Genomic DNA, 24,069 nt, shown 5'->3' with positions numbered 1-24,069 from the left:
CTAAAGAGATTGAAGATACTTTAAACACACACTCAAAGATGCTGAATGAAATGAGGACAAATATGGAAAGCATATTAAGTAGATTTAAGGTGGGAGAAGAATTTCAGACAATGAAGATCCAATGTACAAAGATTTAGGGGAAATGAATAAGCCATGAAAAATATCTGCCTCCTTTAGACGAGGAAACACAAGGATAATGGGTATTCCAGAAATGCAAAGAAAGAAGAAAACAGACCCTATTCAAAGAAATAATAGCTGAGAACTTCCCAAACCTAAGGAAAGAATTAAATATGGATATCCAGGAAGTTGAAAGAACAATCACATTTCTAAATACAAACCTTCAACCAGTCACATCTTTTTTAAGTTATCAAAAGTCAAAGATAAAAAGATAGGGCCTCCCTGGTTGCACAAAGGGTTAAGATGCAGCACTATGCAGCACAAGTTCGAACTCCGGCCAGAAAGGTGACCCATATGATGCAGCAGACCTCTCCTGACTCACCCGCTGCTCCCCTCAGCAGTGTATTTCAGTAGCTCTGCCTGTTCAGTTCCCTACTCTGTCTCTGGTGAATCTTCTTACCCCCACACCTCTGGCCTATGCCCCGGTTCTTGTATGCAAAAATAAATAAATCCAAAAAAATGTATTAAAGGCAGCTAATAAAATTTCATCAGATTTCTCAGCAGATATTCTCAAGGCTAGAAGCAAATGCAATGATATATTTACAATCCTAAAAGAAAGAAAAGTGCCAAGAATACTCCATCCTGGAAAATCATCATTCAAATATAATGGCGAAATAAAGACTTTCCCAGACAAACAAAAGATAAAGGGATTCACTGTCATCAGATCTGCCATATTAGTAATGTTGAAAGGAGTTTTTCTATGTGGAAAAAAAAATCAAAAGAACACAAAACCTTGATCAATGTTATAATTACACAGAATCAGAAATGTAAATAACATGAGACAACAAAACTATAAGGGGAAGGAAGAAAAAGACAGAATCTGTATAGTCAAGTGACCAGCCCAAGAAAGACTATTTTAGATGTTTTAAGTTTGATACCCTCTTGGTAACCACCAAACAAAAACCTCAGAAGAAGAAATGAAGAAACTGAGAGAACTACCAGGGACAGTCATCCAAATTTAAAAAAAAGTAGATAGAAACACATGGAAAAAGAAACAATAGAATGGCAATAAGTCTCACATATCAATTATCATGAATACAATACAGTACAAACATGAATAGTCTGTACTCCGCAATTAAAAGACACAGAATGACAAGTTGGACAAAAAGCATAACCCATCTGTATTATGACTACACAAGTTTTACATCAGCTTTAAAGACAAACATAGACTTAAAGGGCAAGGTTGGAGCAAAATATTTCAAGCCGAACACAAAGAAAAGCAAGAACTTCTAGTCTCATGCCTGATAAAGTAAACTTTCAACCAAAGGTAATTAGTGACAACAATGGAAACTCCATAATGAACAAGGAAACAGTTCATCTAGAAGCTATAATTGTCATCAATATTTATGCCCCCAACACAGGTGCACTATATCAAGCATCTCTTCTGGTTAAATTGTATAAAGCTAGAAATTAACCACAAAAAGAAACCACAAGAAGAAAACAAATGTGGGGACTAACCAGAGTACTTTTGAATAATGCCTGGGCCATTGAATAAATCAGAGGAGAAATTTTTAAATATCTGAAAATAAAGTAACATTATCAAAAGTCTCCCTAAGAACAAAAGCCCAGCACCAGATGGCTTCACTGGTGAATTCTTACCAAACCTTCAAAGGAGATCTAGTGCCTTTTCTTCTCAAGCTTTTCAAAAATGTTGAGAGGGGAGGAAACTCCCAAACACATTTTACTAGGCCAACATTGCCTTTATTCCAAAACCAAATTAGCACAGCACCAAAAAAGAAAACTAGACCAGTATCTCTGATGAACAGAGATGTAAAAATCCTCTACAAAAGGCCTCCCCTGGTGGCACAGCGGTTGAGCTCTGGGCTGCAAAGCTACCCGCAGCCTCTGCAGCGCTGGTTCGATCCCCAGCCACCGGCGAGGGTCCCACATGGCGCTCAGACCTCTCCTGCCGTGCCCGCTGCTCAGCAGTGTACTTCGTCAGTCTGCCTGCTCTGCTCCCTGCTCTGGCTCTGGTGAATTCTCTCACTCTCCTGCACTTCTGACTGTACCCAGTGCTTGTATAAATAAATCTTTTTAAAAAAATCCTCTACAAAATCTTGGGAAATATATTTATCTAACAACATATTAAGGGAATCGTGACCAAGTAGAATTCATTCCAGACATATAAGGTTGGTTCACCATATGCAAATCATTGTCAATCACCACATCATTTAAAAGATTAAAAATTACATGATCACTTCAACAGACACTGAAAAGGCATTTGACGAGATTGAATACTCACTGATGATAAAATTCTCAATAAAAAGGAAATAAATGAGTTTATCTCAACATAATAAAAGTCATATATGACAAAGCCACCAGCCAATATCATACTCAATTGCGAAAAACTGAAAACATTTCCCCTAAAATCAGCAACAAGGCAAGGATGTCCACTTTCACTACTACTGTTCAACATATCGTTGAAAATCCTAGCTAAAGCAATTAGGCAAGAAAAAACTACTAGAAATAATAAGTGAATAAAGTGACAGGATACAAAATCAATACATAAAAGCCTGTTGTAGTTCTGTGTGCAATGTTAGAAGAAATTAAGAAAACAATCCCATCAAAAAGGATAGAATATCTGAGAATAAACTGTACAAAGGAGGTGAAGAAGCTATACATTGAAAATTATAGGGCATGGCAAAGGAAATTAAAGAAGACACAAAGAAGTGGAAAGATTCCATGTTCATGGAGTGGAAGATTAAGCATTCTTAATATGACCGTGTTACCTAAAGCAACTTAAATATTCAGTGTATACCTATCAAAATCCCAATGATGTTTTTAAGGAAATAGAAAAAACAATTATAAAATTGTATTGAACCCCAAATAACCAAAGCAATCTTGAGAGAAAAGAAGAAAAATGAAAGTGTCAGGCTCCCTGACTTAAAAATCTACACAGTGATAGTAATCAAAACTTTATGGTAATGTCACTGATTGTAGAACTTTAGACTTAAATTATATTTTGATAGAACCAAGCTTAATGCATAATTTTAAGTCATATTTAAACAGTAGTATGCCAATAAAAATTACCAAAAAAATTGTCTGAAGCTAAACCTAGCAAATGAAAACCGAATCAGATGAAATTTTTTCATATCCAAAGAAGATGGCTTTTCATCCAGTGTTTGCAAGCATCTGCACTGCACATATTAGCATTAAACAAAATGTAGGGAGGTGTTTACTCTAGATTTTTCTATTAACTAGAGAATTTGCATTTTAAAAATTTGGTTGACTATTTTTATATGCAGATTTCATATTTACAAACTTACCTGCATATTAAATTTATTTGTAACCCCAAAGCAACACTCATGGATGGCACTTTTCCGGTTACTTACAGACAAGCACGGAATGGTGAAATGTTTCAGTAGCTTAACAGGCAAGTTCCCAGTTGAGGATGGATATAGCAAAGCTTTGCCTTTCTTTCTTTCTTTTTTTATTTTTTTTTTTGTTGTTGTTTTTGGTTTTTTTGCTGTGCCTTCTTGCTTCTGCTATCGTACCACAAACAAGTGTTTTTGTCACTATTAAAAAAAAAACAAAACCAGTATGGTATGGAAACATAAAGCAGAAACACAGACTAAACTTATAGAGTAGAATAGAGTCCAGAAATAAATCCACACATATATGGACAGCTACTCTTTGACGAAGGAGCCACGATCATACAATAGATAAAAGGACAGACTTGTGAGCAAATGGTGCTGGGAGCCTTGGACAGCCACGTGTGAACAAAGAAGCATTACTTGCTAGTGCTTACCCGTCATACCAGAGCACTGCTCAACTGCGTGCACAGAAACTAATTTCAAATGGAGTAAAGACTTGTATATAAGACTTTAATACAAGACCTCAAGCCACAAAATACATAAAAAGAAAAAATAGGAGCTGCACTCCTGTATATCAACCACGCTGTGTATTTAGGCCACTGCAATGGCAAAGAAAATAAAAACAAGAATAAATAAATGGGGCTACATCAAACTAAAAAGTTTTTGTACTGTGAAAGAAAGAACCACAAAACCAAGCAGGCAACTTATAGACCTGGAGAAGATAATTGCACATCCCATGCACACACACAAAAAGATCAAAAATGAGCAAAGGAGAAAAATATCTTCAAAGAAGAAATTCAGAGAGCCTGCAGGCGTAGCAAAATACATCCAACATCATTCATTGTAAGGAAAATGCCAATCAATCTACAGTAAGCTATCACCTCACCCTATGTGATTGACATGTGTCAGAAAGAATGGAAACAGCAAGTGTTGGTGAGGCTGCAAAGAAAAAGGAACCACATCCACTGTTGGTGGGACTTAGATTGGTGCAGCCTCCATGGAAAACAGTATGGCAATGCCTCAAAAAAATGAAAAAAAAAATAAAAAGGAAATACCATATGATCCAACAATGGCACTTACAGGTATTTAGCCAAAGAATGTGAAAAGATGAATGCACTCCTATTTCATAGCATTATCCACAATAGCCAAATCAAGGGATCAACCCAAGCAGCTATCAACTGAGTACTGGACAAAGAAATTGTGGAATACCACTCAGCTATCAAAAATGATAATATTTGTAGGCCCTATGGAATATATACTGGGTCTCAGAAAGGGGCTAAGGGGAGGGAAGAGGTTTGGTGGAGGGTAGATGATAAGGTGGCACTGGAGGGTTGATGGGAGGTGACTGAGGCATGTGCACATATGGAGGTCGAAGTTGGACCCTCTGAGTATATAGTTATGCAAGTGATTGGCAAATCAATGAAATCTGAGAGGAAAAATTTTTATTTTTATTTTTAATATATATTTATTATCCTTTATTTTTGCACAGTGTATGATTTCCCATGAAATTCCCACCACCAATTCACCCATGCACCATCACCATTAGTCTCTTGTGCTCTTTCCACCCCTGTCCTGATCCCGCTCCCTCCTCTCCTACAGAATGTCTCTGGTCTATGGTTGCCTGTTGATTTTTATTTTTACTTTATTATAGTTATTTTTTCCCCTGATCCCTTATTAATTTCCTCTACATTCCTCCTATAAGTGAAACCATCCGATATTTTTCTTTTTCTTTCTGGCTTATTACACTGAGCATAATAATCCTTCCAGCTCCATCCAAGTTGCTGTGAATGGCATGAGTTTATCCTTTTTGATCGCTGAACAATATTCCATGGTGTCTATGTACCACATCTTCTTGATCCAGTCATCTATTTTTGGGCATTTGGGTTGTTTCCATAGCTTCCCTATTGTAAATAGTGCTGCAGTAAACATTGGAGTGCAGGTGTCCTTTTGAATTAATGTTTTTGTGCCCTTTGGGTAGATACCTAGGAGTAGAATTACTGAATCATATGGAAACTCCATTTTTAGCAGTTTGAGGAACCTCCAATAGCTTGAGAGCAAAAAAATTTTAATTAAAAAAAGTAATTTCCTTCAACTCCATCCCATACCTACAATTCAGTCTCTGGAAGTGTGCCTGGGTACTAGCCCAACACCCCAGATGGTTCCTCTACACAAAATGACAGAGTTTTAACTTTTAGTGACAGAATTTTAACTTTTAAGTCAGATAAACCTGAGTTTAAATTTGTGTTTTAGCAACTCATTAGTTTATTAGTGTTACCTTGGCCCAATTACTTTCCTTTGATAAAGTCCAGTGTCTTTATCTGTAAAATGGAGAAAATAGTTTATTCCTCTTAAAGTAATTGTGAACAATCACAGGAGTTAATTTATACATAGTGCTCAGAACATCATTTGGCACAAAGTAAACATTCAATAAATGATACCAATTTATTCCTCTACTTTCTTCTTGTGAGTATCTGGAAAGCTGCTTTTTTTTCTTTTCTTAAAGAATCCAACTCTGTAATTTTCTTTTTTTTTTAAGATTTATTTATTTATTTGTTTGTTTTTATTTATGAACCGGGGTACAGACCAGATGCGCGGGAGGGTGAGAGGATTCACCAGAGACAGAGCGGGGAATAGAACAAGCAGACTGACGAAATACACTGCTGAGGGGAGCAGCAGGTGCGACAGGAGAGGTCTGTCGTGCCATGTGGGACCCTCGCTGGCCAGCCGGGATCGAACCGGCGCTGCAGAGGCTGCAGCCAGCTTCACAGCATGGCACTCAACCGCCTGCGCCACCAGGGGAGGCCCTGTGATTTTCTTTTTTGATCTTCTGAGAACATGTTGATAGCTCCGCTCTGTAATCTCGGTATGTAGGTATGCTCTACCTAGTGAATCTTTCTAGCACAGCACTATCATACTACATTGTATAGTTATACACTGCCACCTCTATACAGGTAAAGCAACATGCCCCCCCAGTATTACAATTGATCTTTCCATGGTAGAGACCATAGTTTATCAGTGCTTATATCCTTAGCATATAATGTAGTATCATGTATATAATAGACATTCAAGAAAGATATCTTGAATTTTAGCAAACAACTGAATTAAATATTGTGATATCTATATGGGTTTATAGAAATATATATGAATAAAGCAAAGTTCTTACCCTCAAGGAGTTTATATTCCAGTGGGAAAGGGTCTAAATAACCTATTAGAATACATTGTAATGAAGGGCTGTGGAGATGCAAAGATGAATGAAGACTGATGAGTGAAAGGAGTCATCGCTAACACTTGTCTTAGGACCAGTAAGAGAAAACATCTCTTGTTCACTTTATTCTTTGTGGTGAATACAGTGCATGGAGAGAAAATTGGAAAAGTAAGCTATGGAGAAATTTGGAACTAAGTTCAGAGATGTAAATGATGTGCTTAAGGAGGTTAGACTTTATTTTGGGTTTTGTGGAGGAAACCATTGAGGATTTTTAAACAGGGATACGCTAAGATGATTCATTTTGGAAGAAAACTATGCTGAAAGACTCCAGAGGACTGGAAGCAGGAAACCAGTCATTACACCATTACACTGGTCCAGGTCAGTAATCATGAGACCCTGGAAGAGGGCAGTGAAAAAAGGTGCTAAAAGAGGAGGCGCAGACCGCGTCTGGTGAGTGACTGCATGTGGCATAAGGGCGTGGGTGCCAGAATTTCAAAATGGAACACCATGGGGGGGTGGTGATGCCATTAACTGAAATATGAATCAGGAAAGCCAGAAAGAGGCGCTTTCTGTGGAGCATGCCCACGGAGCAGCCAAGCCAAGGGAGACCCGGTAGCCAGATAAAAATACTGGCATTTGTAATCAGAGGAAAGGTTAAGGCTAGAGATATGGGCTTACCTAGTCCTCTCAGGAACTTGATTTAGCTCAGACTGAGGGAATGTAGGCAACTGTAGTGGTGGAGTCTGCACACTAGGGAAAGACCCGCACGTCTAAGTGACACAGAGCAGGAACATTTAGAAAAGACGGAACAAAGGGCAAAAGAAAGTAGCAAAGAAGTCTCTCAGATCAGAGAGTCCAAGGTCACAGGAAGCTTGAGCAGAATGAGGAGAGGGCAGGAGTTCAAACTTAGTGAACATGAAAGAAAATCAAGAAAATGCAATTTTAGTCCTAACAGGAGGGAGTTAGAGGGGGTCTGAAATGGGGAGGCCGGGGAGACTGTGAACACAGCCTGCTTTTTATGTGCCATGGTGAGTGGATGCTCAGGAAATAATTAACCTTCAAATCCTATTTCTGTCTCATTTGTGTCTCCTTTTAAACCCTCATCACCACTTGGTGAGCTATCACCCAGCAGTCACCCAGCAGGCCCGCCTGTTTGTCTCTGTGGGCTGCGTAATGACTGGTCTTTAACTTCCCTGCACTCTAAATAAAACTCAAACTTAAGCATGATCTTAACTTCCCTGCTCTAAATAAAATCTACCTTGCTTTTTTCCCTCCTTTCAAAGATTTTGGGTATCCAGTGACCAAACACATGATTTTCAAAGTGTGCTCCAGGCAACAGTAGAGGATGGGCCTTCACCACCCCGCCTCCTTGGGACATTTCCTCTTGCAGCCTACCTGAGGTGGTCGACTGGCCCTGCCGTGTTCCTAAATGGACAAATGACAGCCTTTTGTCTAGAAGCAGCATGGGCAGTTAGTAAAAATAGGACTTATTCTCAGTGGGACCATTGTTTTTTATTTCTCACCCTAGATCACTTTATAGCAAATGCTGCAATGTGAGGCCACATATGCAATTACTTTAAGACAGATGAAAATCTCATATAAGCAAAAAGTATAAATTTCTAACATTTTTCCAACCATTCCAAATTTGGGGTAATAGGTAGCCTCCCTTTTATTTTTAGTAGTCCAGGTCTCTGCTCCCAAGGACAGAGCACACAGCTCGGTGAAGATGTCCTCTTCCCTATGGCAGCAAGGGTTGCTTCCTTTCCTCCAGCTGTCCCAAGAATCTTGTTAAAAGCTTGTAATAAAGTAGAGGGGAACTGTGGAGACCAGCATCTTTTATTGCATTTTGACTTTAGATTCTCCCCATTTTTCTCATTTGGGTGAATGCTGAGAAAGCAAGACACTAAATGAAAAGCGTTAACAGGAATAACTGGTAGGAATTCACAGCTAGTTCAGATCGTAGACACAGACTATTCATTACTGGCTTAGAGACAAGGAAAAAACTTATCGCAGGAACCATTTCTACTTTCATAATTCAACACAAAAATGCCCAACATTGAAACGTCACAGAAAGCAGTTGATGCGCTGCCAGCTGTGTATACTCATAGCCCTCCTAAGTCATTGTCCACTTTATTTCAGGGCTGAATGCATACTGCAGTGTCTAAGAGTCTCACTGGGAATTGGCTTAGGAAGGAGAGGTTTGGGATACGCATTTAAACCTGGAATCAGGGCCTCCTTGGTGATGCAGGGGGTTAAGTCACAGCACTAGAAGCTGTCCACAGCCACTGCAGCCAGGGAGCTGACCCACATGGTGCAGCAGCCTCTCTTGACTGGCCCGCTGCTCCCCTCAGCAATGTATATCAGTCAGTCTGCCTGTTCTTTTCCCCACTTTGTCTCTGGTGAATCCTTTCACCCTCCCACGCATTTGGCCTATACCCCGGTTCTTGTATAAATAAATCTTTTTTAAAAATATAAATATAAATAAACAAACAAACAAATAAATAAATAAATAAATAAACCTGGAATCAAATTGAAATGTCTAGGAAAAGGATGCCATGGTTTTAATGAATGAGTGGGGGAGACATAGTTGGGAATTATAAATTAATTGAATTTTTAATCTCAACCTGAGCTGGTTATTGAGCTTCTCTGTGCCTCAGTTTCTTTAGTGTGACTATCTTGTGTGTCATTCTGTCAGCCTAAATTATTGACTCAGCGAAACCAGTGTTGTTCTTTTGATCTAAATACTGAGTGGGTACATGAAATGATTTGGTAAGTACAAGTTACTAATAAAATAGTAGAATTTTATACAGTTGCCTTTTTGAGTTTCTCTTCTAGTCTTCAACATGAGTTTGGGGCCATGTGAACATTTTTGCAGCAATTCAAGTTGTAAGTGACCTGGCCTACCTGGCAGGTCTCACAGAAGATTCCTACAACATGGAGTTCTCAGTAGTTGGGACCCAGGCAACATTTAAAAGTTAAATACTTAACCCGTGTTGAATATATTCATAAACAGCATTGAGTGTCCATGGGGCTTAGCTCTGCAGCAGCAAGGAAAGCAATACTCCTCCCAGACAGATCAAGGAATCGAGGTCAGGCAGTGGTGAGCCTGTGGCCTTAGAGTGAGAGTGTAGCCGATACTGGAGAACAGCGTAGAACTCGCAGGGCTTCCTTCTGTACCCTTTACCGTTTGCAGATGTGCTTTTGTGTAATGTGAAAAAGTAGCACAGATGGTGTAGTGTGTGATCTCCAGTGCCTCTCATTTTTGTTCCTCTACCGTTCATTCTCTACAATATCCATCTCACTTAAAGTTCACTGAGGCACTGTAAACTACATTGTGGGAGATGGAAATAAGACTCCCCGCTGAGAAAGTGGAAGTAGGTTGAAGGCATACGAGACCATCTGGGCCCATAATGGAAAAATAAAAGTTGATGTAGAATATTTTTTGAAGAGTCCTGTATTTTGTAATTATCGCTTTCTTTGGGGAAAAGGAGAGAAAATTGAATGGAAAGATGAAGAACAATGTTGTTTTGTACAGCACAAAACCACTGAGCCTCCGGGACAGTCTGGACTTAGCAGACAGCTCTCATTGTTCAGATTTTACGCATTTGCATAGTCAGGTCATGAATGCTTGTTACTCAGATTTGCCTGCTGCTGTCCCCTCCCCATCACCTTGCCAGTTCCCATCTGTTTCATAAGCGCTGTACAGATATTCTTGCTGCTCAGAGTAAGTAAACGCTGTGGCTACACCTAGTCAGATACAGCCTTTCTCAGCATTTTGTACAAACAAAGACATTGCACCTTTCTTCATACACCTTTCTCCTAAATGTACAAATATGTGCCTGAAGACAGCCCAAAAAGGTGAAAAGTGTAATAATAAAGATGTATCCGTTATAGAAGAAACACAGAAAGGAGGTTTAGGGTGTTTAGTATTTTCTCTCTTTGACAGAATTGATGGTGAGAAGGGCTCTGAGAGAATAAATGAGTAGAGAGCTGAGGTAGTTCTCTGTGACAAACTGGAGAGGAAGTGAGCAATAACACTGGAAAGGGGCCTCCCTGGTAGCCCGGGGGTTAAGTCTCAGCACTATCACCACTCCGGCCTGAGTTCTAGCCCTGCCAACCATGGAGCTACCCACAGGGCGCAGCAGACCCCTCCTGTCTCGTCCGCTGCTCCCCTCAGCAGCGTATTTCATCAGTCTGCCTGTTTTGCTCCCCACTCTGTCTCTGGTAAATCCTCTCACCCCCACACCTCTGACCTGTACCCCAGTTCTTGTCTGCATGAATAAATAAATCTTTTTTAAAAAAAAGACTGGAAAGGAGGCCATCCAGGATTTAATCCTCTGAAGATGATGGGGAACCACTATGAAGTTTAATTGAGCAAGTGATTCTGTAGCTCTCTGAATGGCGGCTCTGCTGGCCACGTGGAGGGTGTATTTGAGGGGAATCACATGAGGAGCGGGGAGAACCGTTAGAAATTTTTCATGTTAGAACAGGCAAGTGATAATAGTAGCCATAGAGATGAAGGAAAGAAGATAGTTTGAAAATTATTTCAGAACAAAATCAATAGGAGTTGGTCATTAGATAGATGTAGGGAGTGAAGATGAAGGAGAAATCCAGAGTGAACTTGATTTCTCATCCAGATGTTGAAACAGATAGTGGAGCCATTCACCAAGAGAGGGGATGCTGACAGAACAAGGACTTGGTGGGAAGACAAGTCTAGAGCAGGTTATGTTAACTTTCTTTAAGGCATCTATGGAGTGGGACATACATTAGAGAAATCAAGCAGGCTGTGGGAGTCTAACGTTCAGAGACACGTTTGGGCTACCGGTGTAGATGTGGCAGTCAGCAGTACACCAGCGTGGCTGAAGCCACGAGCTTGTTGATGCCAACGAGGGAAGTGGACAGAAAGCAGGACACCATCGTCCACCCAAACCCTAGCATTTCAAGGGGCATTTGGGAGGAAGGGTCAAGTGGAGAATGGACCATCCCACTCCATTCAACAACTGATTTGTCTCATGGACATGCCACCCCGTTTACCACCCGGGCCTCTTTCCCGCCCACCTTCTACTGTGTCGCCTTAAACTGAATTTCTCTGCCACTGCCGATATGGAAAGGGTGGTGACACAATCATCCTCTTAACAGGTCCCAGGTTTGTGGCCATTCTGAGAGGGTCAGTAGCGTTAGACACACGCTGTCTTCTCTGCCTCATCTGCTTTTAATGGGGTATTAACAGTAAAAGTCCCCCCCCCCACAGTCTGCATTTGAAAGGTTAGCTGTGTAGGTCGAGATCGCTGTAAACACACATGCTTCGTGAAGGCACGCGCGCTCAAAGGTATGCAGGGCTGTTGCCATGAGCAACACTGAAGATGAGCCCCTGTACTGAAATGAATGTTTGGATTGGACTTTTCAGGTTGTATCTGAGGAATCATTGTCAAACTGTTTCACCACTAAGATCAGGCGCGCGCGCGCGCGTGTTTGTGTGTGTGTGTGTGTGTGTGTGTGTGTGTCTTGTCCTGGGTCGGTCTAAGAAGTTATCACAGAGTGATTTGGCTCTAGTTCTAGGAACATGTTTTCTCCCGTTTGCCAACGCTATTTAGCACCGGTTAAGGGATCCCCAACCCGCTGCCTTGGGTGTCCCGGCCGTGTTGTTGAGAATGTGGTGTCCTGCAGGCCGGCGACGCCGAGGAGCCAGCAGATGGTCGCTTCAGTGCTCAGTTGCTGGGAATCGATCTTTCTCCTCCCCTTCTCCGTCCTCCTTCGTCTCCATTAACTCAGAGGAGCACTCGGTGTCCCTTCAAGCCTCTTGCACGCGGCGTGTTTGTGCACATGGGTGGGCGTGTCGCTGGCAGCCGACTGCCTGTCCCCACGCGTGTTCTGGCTTCCTGGGAAGCCGCCGCTCGGCTCGGCGTGCCGTGGCCGGGCGGGAGGCGAGGGCTCGTGCCCAGGCGGTGCCCTGCCTGCTCGTGCTCTTCACACGAAGCACCCCTTGGCATGGATTTGGCATTGCCACCCGTGTCGGACCTAAAACATGTCCAGAAAGAGAGCCGAGGGCAGGTTTGATCAGCGCCGACCTCCCCAGCCTGGTTCTGTTCCAGCCGCGCGGTCTCTGAAAGTGGCTCCGGGCGCTGGTCTCGCAGCTCCCTCTAGTGTCGCTGCGGCTCCGGCTCTCCTGGGTTTTTCTTCCCAGTCAGAAAATGACGGGACAGAATCTGCCCAAAGCAGCAGCATTTCGGGTGGGCTTTCCCGTGCATACTCAAAACAGGTCTGAGATGATTTTCCTGCCATGAGAGCAGGGACTCTTACACAGAGATGTCAACAGTCCAGCTCCAGTTTTGCTCTGTTTCGAAATTTGAGGGGACCTGGACGTCCTGTGGAAACCTTTCTTTCTGAGGAATGAAATCTTTCTTTTGCGATCCCTCCAGTTCAAGCCGGCTACTCCCTTTAAGAAAGAAATGTGTGTTCCTCGCAGGAAACCTACGGGACAGCGGGAGGCCAAGAAGGGGTTACTTGGTCCCTGACAGAGGGAAGAGCCGGGTAAGGGAGGAAGGAGACGCAGCCGCCAGCAGGACCTGTTCATTGCCTGGAAAGAGGGACTTGTTTTCTAAGACAGTTTTTGGACTAGAAATTTATCCTCTGAAGTCAGATCCTTTTGAGTTTTTTAAAAAAATGGAAGGAGTCAAGTTATTAATATCTGAAAAATGGTTACCGTATAGCATGCGGAATAATATAATACTCCTACCTAAATGCATAGCATCACAGCCTCCATAATAGAGATTTATGAGCTGCTCGTCATCGGAGAAATCCTATTGTGGAAATCTCCATAGGTCCGTGTTCCGGTTGTAAGTGTTTTCATAGTTATGAACCAATTAAAAGCCCTATTATTCCGCCCCCCCCCACCCTTTCACATTCCGGTCTTCCCCCTTGCGCCTTTTCCCTCACGACCAGAGTGACCCATTATTCTTCAGCCTGTCTCCATATTACAACAGGAAGCGATAAGGCGTGCCGCCGCTCGGCCTGGCTATCTGGCAAACCATTTTCCTTCGGAGCATCCAAAATGGCTGAACGATTTATCATTTCTTCTTAGTAAATCACTCTAAACGTTTATCTCAAGTTGATCTGTGAAGCTGAACATAAATTCTTGTTGTAGGTTCCGTGCTCTTATCTACTCACAAAGCTCTGGGGAGCCTTAGAAAGCTGTGTGTATGGAGCCAACTAGAATGTCACAGTTAGAATAGTGGTCACAGTTAGCTTCTCTGCTGCTGCTGTCAAACCCCGAAGTGGCAAGCTTTTTCCCACTGCAACTTGGTAGACTGCAGATTGGCCAAATAATTCTGTCTCTTGAGCCTTAGGCTGGCCTCTCTTGGATCAGACTTACTGCCATTCCTGGCTTACTTGGCAGGGTTGACCCTCGCCTGGAGGTTGAACCTCAGCAGTCCCTCTCTAGCTGCCCGACACCAAACCGGTGGTGAAAAGCCCTCACTGCTGTGGCCGGTGCTCCCTGGACTCCAAAGAAAACTTCGTTTTTCTGACTTGTCCTCTTTGTTTGAAAAATATATAAGGAATCCGTAATAGTGTATCACTTCGAATGTTATGGTTATCAGTGTTACGTTGTACGTCTTTGCAGTTGACAGATGTACTATGCACACTTGTCTCATTCACTCCTCACAACTGCTCTGTGAAGTCAGTTTCATTCTTTACACAGTCTCTTTTAAAGGACAGTGAAATTAAGTAAAATGCCCAAGGCTGTGCAGCTAGCCACAGAGCTAAATCCCAGATCCCCTGGGTCCTTGGTGGGCATCCTCTATACCCTGACAGCTGGAGTTCAGCTGAACGCTCTCATTCACCCACACTCGGCAGTATTTGATTGACTTTTCAAAAACTGAGGTGTTGGTACCTTTGAACTTCCAGTCCATACAGGCCGTGTGATAGTGAGCAAACTATTAAAACTGAAAATGGGGTTAATGGTGCCATGTCCTGATCCAGCTCCTACACAGCTAAATGATGACTGCTAGATAGAGGGTTTTTAAGTACCTGGTGACACATAAATGTGAAATATTGCCAGCAGTACAGGACAGAAAAAATTCATGTTGTGATTGATGAGCATATAGGATTCTATATGTGTTGACTTTGAGAGTTTTCCAAAGGTGATATTTTCTGAAAGATGTGTATTTGAACTTGAACTCAGTCGAGGAATAGCTCTGTTTCAAAACCAGAAATTTGCTTAAAGAAGAAATACTTAGCTTGCCCTCAAACTGATGAGATGGATGGTAGAAGAATTGAAAAAAAACTTATTTTCAGATATCTCTCTGGGTAGGTAGATAAACAGATAAGTGAGAGAGAGGCGGGGTAGTTCCTGTGGCATTATCACTAGTACCAATCATGACGACAATAATACAATAAATGAAAGAGGTATGCTCTGCTCTCCTGAGACTCCGTTGCCTTTGATCACTCCTTTTTTTTTTTTTTTAATTTATACAAGAACCGGGGTACAGTCCAGATGTGCGGGAGGGTGAGAGGATTCACCAAAGACAGAGCAGGGAACAGAACAGGCAGATCTACTGAAACACACTGCTGAGGGGAGCAGCGGGCGCGGCAGAAGAGGTCTGCCGCGCCATGTGGGACCCTCGCTGGCTGGCCGGTATCAAACCGGCGCTGCAGAGGCTGCGGACAGCTTCACAGCGCTGTGCTCAACAGCCTGCGCCACCAGGGGAGGCCCGGATCACTCTTCTCTTTTTTTTAAATATCTATTTGAATGAAAATCAGAATATGCTGCTTCTCAGAACTGGAGACCCTTCAGCACCCTCCTAAGAAAATGTCCATTTTTTTATTTTAATTTTTCCCCCAAAGATCTATCTATTTATGCATATAAGAACTGGAGCACAGGCCAGAGGTATGGAGGGTGAGAGGAGTCACCAGAGACAGAGTGGGGAACAGAACAGGCAGATTGACGGAAGTACACTGCTGAGGGGAGCAGCGGGGAGACAGGAGAGGTCTGCTGTGCCAGTGGGTTGCATCTTAACCCCTTGCACCATCAGGGAGGCTCCCCATTTTATTTTTAGATAAAAGTAACTAAATGCTTTTGAAACTTCTCTCCTGTATTACTGCAACAAACATGCAGTGTGAACACCTCAGAGAGGGCTGTGGCTGGGAGGCCTGCATGTCTGCAGAACAGGGCAGCACCCCGCTCTGACAAGGGAGAGCAGACACTGTGGCCCTAAGTCAGCGGGTGGCGGAGGAGCTGTCTGGACCCAGCTGCTGCGGGCTGTGAGCTGTCAGCTTCTCTGTGTTGTATCAGGAGAATAATCCACTGAGGGGAGATATTATTTATTTTTTGCTTTTCTAACCCTTTAAGATTAGAAATAATGCATTTGGGCCTCCCCTGATGGCGCAGGCGGTTGAGCACAGCACTGTGAAGCTGTCCGCAGCCTCTGCAGCACAGGTTCAATCCCAGCCGGCCTGCAAGGGTCCCACATGGCGCAGCAGACCTCTCCTGTCTCTCCCGCTGCTCCCCTCAGCAGTGTATTTCGTCTGTCTGCCTGTTCTGTTCCCCGCTTTGTCTCTGGTGAATCCTCTCACCCTCCCACGCATCTAACCTGTACCCCGGTTCTTGTATAAACAAATAAATAAATCTTTAAAAAAAAAAAAAAAGAAAGAAAGAAATAATGCATTTGACACCCCTCCCCAAAAAAACTTTATAAGTTCTTTTTGAAAGGCCTGTTGCCTGAGTATTAGGCCTCCAGTGAGGCCTGTAAAGAGAAAGCATGAGACTCCGTTGGAAGCTTGATTCTTCCCTACGTCAGCCCAGTCACCCTGCCAGCGAGTATTGTGTGTGACTGTCAGGGTGATACTCACTGAAGAGTTAGGGAACCCCACAGAGTACCTGCCCCAGTGTATGTCACACTCCTGAGCCAGTAGGGTATTCTGACCTATTTCAGAGCCATTTATTAAGCTGTTCTGTAAGTCTGGGCTATAAATCACCACAGAAAGCAGGTGAAAAACTACTTTTGTTGTTCTGTTTTCCAGAGGAGGTACAGGGTATAGTGGAAAGAGCAAACTTTGGTGTTAGCTGGTTTTGCAAACTGATAGCCCGGGGCTTTCTCTTCGTTTGGTAATTCTCAAGTCCTCAGCTTCATCTGAAAGGTTACTGTAAGGACTAGAGATAATCCACGTTAGATGCTAAGCATGCGGACAGCCGTGAGGAATGGTTGCTGCTGCTGTCACTGTCACGCACAGAGGGCAGTGAACACCTTTTCTCCAGATTTCACTCGCTCGCTGCTCCCAACCAAACACCTTCCAGCTACTCCTCCTTTGTACGTCATGCCCCTGCTTGTGAAAATGTGTATTTTCAACTGTTTTTTGCTTTCTTGTTTCAGATCTGTAAGAGCAAAGCTAAAGAATCGCAGCAGTATTACCACAGCTTGGCTGTCCGGCAGAGTCTGGCTGTCCATTTCAACATCCAGCAGGACTGTGGTCATTTCCTTGCTGAAGTACCTAACCGCCTGCTCCCCTGGGAGGATCCTGATGCCCCTGAAGAGGAAGAGGATGAAATGGAAGCAGCTGAAAAAGAGGGGAAAGGAGAAACTGATGGGAAAAGCCCGGAGCCCCGCTCTGAAACAGAGCCATCGCGGAAAGCCAGCCAGGGCGTCCTGAGCAGGAAGCAGAGAAGCCACGTCGTGGTCATCACCAGAGAGGTGCCCTGCCTCACCGTGGCTGACTTTGTGCGAGACTCGCTAGCCCAGCATGGGAAAAGCCCAGATTTGTACGAGAGGCAAGTATGTCTGCTGCTCCTCCAGCTGTGCTCTGGCCTCGAGCACCTCAAACCCTACCACGTCACTCACTGTGACCTGCGCCTGGAGAACCTGCTGCTGGTCCACTACCAGCCTGGGGGCACTGCCCAGGGCCTTGGGCCTACCGAGCCCAGTCCCGCCTCATCTTGCCCCACAAGGCTCATCGTAAGCAACTTCTCTCAGGCCAAGCAGAAGAGCCATCTGGTAGACCCCGAGATCCTCCGGGACCAGTCCCGCCTCGCCCCAGAGATCATAACCGCCACCCAGTATAAAAAGTGCGACGAGTTCCAGACCGGCATCCTCATCTACGAGATGCTACACCTGCCCAACCCCTTCGACGAGAACCCAGAGCTGAAGGAGAAGGAGTACACGCGGGCAGACCTGCCGCGCATCCCCTCCCGCTCGCCCTACTCCCGGGGCCTGCAGCAGCTGGCCAGCTGCCTCCTGAATCCCAACCCTTCCGAGCGGATCCTCATTTCAGATGCCAGAGGCATCCTCCAGTGTCTGCTCTGGGGCCCCCGGGAAGATCTCTTCCAGACGGTCACTGCCTCCCCCAGCCCGATCCAGAGGAGCACCCTGCTCCAGAACTGGCTGGACATCAAGCGAACCCTGCTAATGATCAAATTTGCGGAGAAGTCCCTGGACAGGGAGGCAGGGGTTGGCCTTGAGGACTGGCTTTGTGCTCAGTATTTGGCTTTTGCCACCCCGGACTCCCTCAGCTGCATCGTGAAAATCCTGCAACACCGTTAACGTGCCCGGTGCTGCTCTCACTTCACTGACCATCTTCAAGCCACCCACGCACTTCCCCTCCCTATGCGCGGAGTTCAAGGAGAGAAGAGACACGAACCTCCACCACTGACCATGAACAAACCCATCTCCTCAGAAAGGTTCGCCACAGCTCTCGTTTGAGACGCTGAGTCTGTCTGAACTTTACAGAAATTCAACCGCACCAACGTGCAGTTACCTTCCCTTGGAACCCCCTGCACCCTAACTATCCCACAGAGGCAGGTCAACAAGGAAAAGGCACATCTTTGAAAGGACTGCTCCTTTGACGTGAACTCAGCTTGTCCAGTTCCTCCATATCCGAATATCTCCTGTCATTTTAATACCAAGTATTTATTCCAGCTAGCAATAGACAGATTTAACCAATTCTTACCGTTGTATCCTGTAAGTTCTCACAGCAGACTGTCTTCCTCTCAAGTATCATAACTGACTCTTCCAGGCAGAACTGCCCCCCTTAGCCTCAGCCCCATCTTGATTCTGTGTTCCAGCAGACCGCACAAAGATCAGGAGAGACCCCAGCTTCTGGGGCACGGACCAGTCCTCGCGTTCCCTTTTCTGTCGTCGATAACCGTGTGCACTGCATGGAGGATGGCCCTGACAGCAGCCCTCTGCTGCCACTGCCTGGGTCTCCCTCACCTCTGCTCTTTCCCCACTTGCCGGTGGCGTTTGGGTTTAGCAGCACTGTGGCCCATGACAGAGGTGACCCAAGGTCATGTCACCAGCACTCAGCAGGGTGGAGGCGTTCAGATCTTACAGGTGGCTGAGAGGAGACAAGGGGGTGATTTCCCCGCATGTGCAGTTTTCCAGGGGCCATTAGAGTTTAAATTCGTTCTTTGATTCCTGTCAGAGCTGTCAGCCTCGGCAGCCAGAGCTGGCGACACCCAGATCACTGATCCCCTGCCCGGGAGTGACTGGCCAGCTCCCTGCCTCAGTGGTCAGTGCTAACTAGTCTACCAGGCACTGTGGCAGCAGGCCCGGGTGACACAGCTGTCATCTGAGCGCTAAGATGCCCCGCAAAGGCTGGTGGGTGGCCCGAGAGAGGGCGCGAGGGAGGCTGCTGAGGAGACGTCACGCTCCTCCCCAGCTGCCCATCTTTCCTGCAGAGGCTGCTCCCGGGGGCTCCCAAGTGGCTCTGGAGGACACCTCCCAGGGCATAGGATGGCCGAGGGGGGCACTCAGAGCCGCTCACCGTGCATGGGGCCTGTGCTCCTCCCCCATGGATATATGTGCAATTTTTTTGTATGTATTTTTTTTTAGCTGTATATTACAGTGTTTATATTGCAACTTCACCGGAAGCAAGAGCTGCAGAAACCTGCCCCCTCCCTTGGCACATATCTGCGCTGAGACGAGTGTTCCTTCTACCAGAGTGTGTGTATGTGTGTGTGTGTGTGTGTGCACGCTTGTTTTATTCAAAACTGTGAGTATCTGTTTACTTCAGCCTTGAAATGCCAAGAGTCACTCAGACGGTGCGAGTGCGCGCACGTGTGCTGCGCGGAGGCCGGGCCGCGGGGCGCCGCCTGCGGCAGAGCTGTTGGGTGTGTTCTCGCCTCGTCGGGGAGGGAGCCCCGGGCCCCTCATCACCACCGCCGTTTCTTCAAGTCAAAACTGATTGTGCAGTATTAACTTAGCACATTAGTGGCCTTTTGGAAATTTCTAAACTTTTAACATTTTTAACAACTTTTCATGTGATTCACATATGTTGAAGAGGATTAAGAAAGGAGAAGAATGTATTTTATTGTGCTTTTATTCCTTTTTCTAAGAGAATGGGACATGTCAGACTCCGGATGGGGGCCCTCCTTGTCCTCCTGGCCAGCAGTCCAGGGAAGAGAGCTGGAGGCGCAGGGTCGGAGCTCCTCGAGCTGGAGAGCTGGGCTCTGCCCCCAGGGACGGCCACAGGGTGGGCATGGTGCTGCAGGCCGGCAGGCCCCCCTGTCGCTATCCCTCGGCATGGCCTCCCTTCGCCAGCTCACTTAGCATAGGCCCTGTGCACACCAGCCCCGCCTGCTGATACACTGAATGGCAGCCACAGGCCCAGACCGTGCCGGCCAGCCTCCCCCGCCCCCAGGGAATGCCTATTGAGACACTTTCTCCACGTCACTCCCGTGGTGCCTTGCCCATGTAAATTTGAATGTTGACTATTTAATGAGATTTCATATTTAATGAAGAATGTCCCCTGGTCCTGCTATTTGCTCTCTAGGTCTCCTTTAGTTTTCTCCCTGTTTTGACTTGGGTTCAGTCTTCTTTTCAAGTCTCTGGCGTTAGACGCCCGGACACCCTCCGCTACCGCCATCCCACTGTCTCAGAGCACTGGTGAGCCAGGCGCCTCCTCACGGCAGATGTGTCTAGACAGCCCTCACGTTCAGATTTGTTCAGGGCAAGGATGACTACAAGAAGGGTCTCAGGTTCCCAGAGACGGGGGTAGATTAATTGTTCTCTGAGTGATGGCCAAGGAATGCGAGGTAGGGAGGGAAGAGGGTGTAACAAGTTAAGGCAGAACAGATTATCTAGGCAAGAAGTATTACATCAGAAGGGCCTCAGAATATTTTTCCAAAATAATGAAATTAAGTCCATCTGATATTATCACAAATATTTTAAGTTTCCATTTACATTTTTGTAAGGCCTATGAGTCGTTCATCAACTGGAAAGAAGTCCTACCCTCAGACATAGATACACGTACATATTTTTCTCTCTTTATCTATCTAGCTGTCTATCTATCTATGTATATATGAGTTTTGATTGTGACTAGTATAGCACTTTAAGTTTTCTCAAATAACATCAAGTTATTGTCTTCAATATTGACTGAAAAAAAATTTCTTTTCTATTATACAGACTTCAATAGAACTATATGCAACTATATAGATTCTTCCATTTAATTTTGAGAGTTTGGACAGTTAAGCCGCTATTGGGACTTTTCCTTAAGCCACATGAGAAGAACAGTCTCTAACACATGTGAGTGCTAAGGAAACAGGGCAGTGGCGGGCGCAGACTGAATGTATAGCAGAGTGCCTTGTCAGAGGGGGTGCCTCGTGTCTGAGGGAGAGAACCAGATGTTTCACACAGAGGCCTGGGAGAAGTCTCCCGTGCTAGCCTAAGGACAGCCCCGTGGCTGTGTTAACACAAATGTGATGCGTGGAAGTGAATTCATGAAGAATAAACAGGATGGGAACAAGAGCAGTTGTAACCTGTGGAATCGACAGCAAAAGAATCGTGAAGTGGCCCACTAACCCCTGGACCAGATCAGAAATAGAGGCCAGCAGCATGGCCGTGGGGTTCGAGTTCTGCCCTCGGAAGATGAACTGGGGTGAGGTACAGAGAGGGGCACAAGCACCCACACGACCTCACCTCTGATACTGAGGGGCTTGAGAGAAAACACGTGCTGGGGATTGAAGAGTTTCTGTAACCTTACATGGGCAGACTAAGTGGGGGCCAGTTTTGCTTCGGAATTCAGAATAAGTTCGTGAACGTGGAAAATTCTAAGCCTTGAGCTAAACCTCTGGAAGTACCCATGCTCTTTCCGGGGGTAAAGCTACCTACAACTGTATTTCAAAGTTTGTAGCCTTGTAAAATTGTTCACGCACGATCTTCGCAGCCCGCTCCCTTGGGGCAGAGAAGGTTTGCCCTCATCTTCCCGAATCTGAATTAAGAATACTTTGGTGCTGAGAAGTAACCTAACTTGGTTTTGCTGGTAACCTCCAACTAGAATTTTCCCCGACATTTCACCATCGGGGATCTGAAAAAATACAAGCCGAGCACAGTCACCGGGCTCGATGGGGGGCACTGCACTGGATCCCAAATGGTTCTCAATGTGCAAAGCGTGAACATACTTGGAGAGAGGGAAAGAACTTGACTGGCTGGGCCAGCTCGAAGAGTGTTTTATTCCCCTCACTAGTTGGTAAGGATTGAAAATTCTGGTCCAGCTTAATGAGGGAGCGGGGGCGCTGCCCATGAAGCCAGGTTATTAGTTTTACCTCATTGGAGCCGAGATTCTCCAAGGCCCAAGGCCGTGCCCAGACAAAGCCAGGTACGCTCTTGCGGACGCGCGCTGACGTCCAGGTGTCTGTGCTCACGGCAGCACTGGATGGGGGATGCCACGGACCAAAAATGATGCCATGGGGGAGGCAGAGGAGCTGCCGTGCAAGGTCCTAGACAGAGATTATACCAAAGAAATCAAGCCTTTTGATCCTGACGCTTCGACAGTGAAGAGGTCGAGTTAGGACAGATGCATGGGAGGAGAATTCTCATACATTCCACGTCAAGCCGATCAGATAATCCATCCTCCAAAAAGCACCTTTTTTTTTTTTTTTTTTTTTTTTTTTCAAAGCAGTCCATTTTGTGCATTAGAGGGGAAAGAGACGAGGAAGGCCTGGGCAGATGGTGAAGATCCTCGGCCCGCCAGGAGAAGGCACCGTGCCCTCTCCCTTGACTGTGGCTGTTGCTGAGACCTCGGCCTGGGGACGTCGTGTCCATGGGATCCTGAGAGCTGCGGTTTTGTTCTCTTAAGAGCCATGGTAGTTTGAATGAGTTTGTTTAAGAACTCTTGGGAAATATCTTACCCAGTTGTAATACTTTTTATAAACCTTCCTGCCAAGGTGTTGACCACTCCTCCTCAGCATCGCAAGTGCCCAGAATGTACAAGGTGCTATCCCGCCGTTCAACACCCCCTCTCTGCCGCTGTCTGAAGTCAGAGTAGGTTTGCGCAGGAGCCACTGCCTTCCCCGCCCAGCTGGGTGCGGGGCCTGCATTCCAGACCTGCATTACCGTCTCCCCCCCTCGACCCATCCCACTCACCCCCCATGTTTTTTTTTAAATCAAGAACGTTTCAGGGAATCAAAAGAGGTCGGGAATTTTTTTAAACTAGCAGAAGTACAGAGTCCTATATTTTGCTACGAATATTACTGTATTAAGAAGACCCGCTTGCCCGGGAGCCGTGGAAGTGGGGCGCGCGTGCACTCGGTGACTTGAATGTCGAATCAGCCTCCGGCTTCAGGGTAGCATTTTTGAAAGTCAAGCCGCGCTCCTTCAGGAAACTCGCCCCAGATACCCCTCGGTGGCCCCTTCCCTTGCCAGTTTTAGGGTGTCACGTGTGAACCACACCGGGTTGGGGTGTCTGCCGACGATGTGGCAGGGCATTTGGCGCGAGGTCAGGGCCGCGAGGACGCCCTCCCCGCGCTGAACCGCGGCTGCCCGGGTCCCCGCCCGGCCCCGGGGTCCGGCCCGCCCTCTGTGTGTGGGGTTCGCGCGCTCAGGCGCCCTCCTGGAGCGTCCTCTGCACTCGCGGTCCGGAGCTGTGCAGACCCACCCATGAGAGGTCCCCGCTGTCACCAGATGGCACCGCCCTTTGGTTTGCTGTGGTACTTTGCTGTGTTCTCTGTGGCATCATGTTACTGTGTAAATAAATTCATTTTAATACACACTGAAGCCCCGGCGCGCGTCCTTTCGGCGTTGCTCCCTGCGGGCCGGGCCGGGCCGGGCCGCGGGACACCCGGCGGGGCTCCCGGCCGACGCCCCTTGCCGGCCCCTGAGGCCCGGGCCCGGGAGGGCTGCGCGGCGAAGGCGCCTGCGCCTCGGCTGTCGGAGCCCGGCTTGCAGGGCCCGCGCCCCGACGGCCGGCGCCCCCCAGCCTGCTCCCCGCCCCGCCGCGCTGGGAGTCCGGCCCGTGCGAGGCCCGGTCCCGGCAGCGGGTCGCCGCGAGGGGGCGGAACCGGGTCACCGGGAGCCCCGCGCTCGTGTCACCAGGCCGGGGGGAGGTCAGCGCAGAGCCAGGGCCCCTGAACGCAGGCCCGGCCTGCTGCCGGCGAGGAGCAGG

The 24,069-nt window shown here is 46.2% G+C and overlaps 1 protein-coding gene across 1 annotated transcript in view; it reads left to right on the top strand.

Moving 5' to 3' along the window:
• Positions 1-23,668, top strand: part of PEAK1 (pseudopodium enriched atypical kinase 1) — a 152,532-nt gene extending 128,864 nt beyond the window's left edge. Inside the window, exon 5 of the mRNA XM_037502056.2 lies at positions 17,067-23,668. Within this exon, the coding sequence (XP_037357953.1) occupies positions 17,067-18,230 (1,164 nt within the window). The 3' untranslated portion in view covers positions 18,231-23,668. The remainder of the gene's footprint in view (positions 1-17,066) is intronic.
• The last annotated feature ends 401 nt before the right edge of the window (positions 23,669-24,069 follow it).

The sequence above is a fragment of the Talpa occidentalis genome, unplaced genomic scaffold, assembly GCF_014898055.3.
Source record: "Talpa occidentalis isolate TD23 unplaced genomic scaffold, MPIMG_talOcc4v2.1 talOcc4.11, whole genome shotgun sequence".
Classification (NCBI taxonomy): Eukaryota; Metazoa; Chordata; class Mammalia; order Eulipotyphla; family Talpidae; genus Talpa; species Talpa occidentalis.
This window is presented reverse-complemented; position numbering and strand designations above follow the sequence as displayed.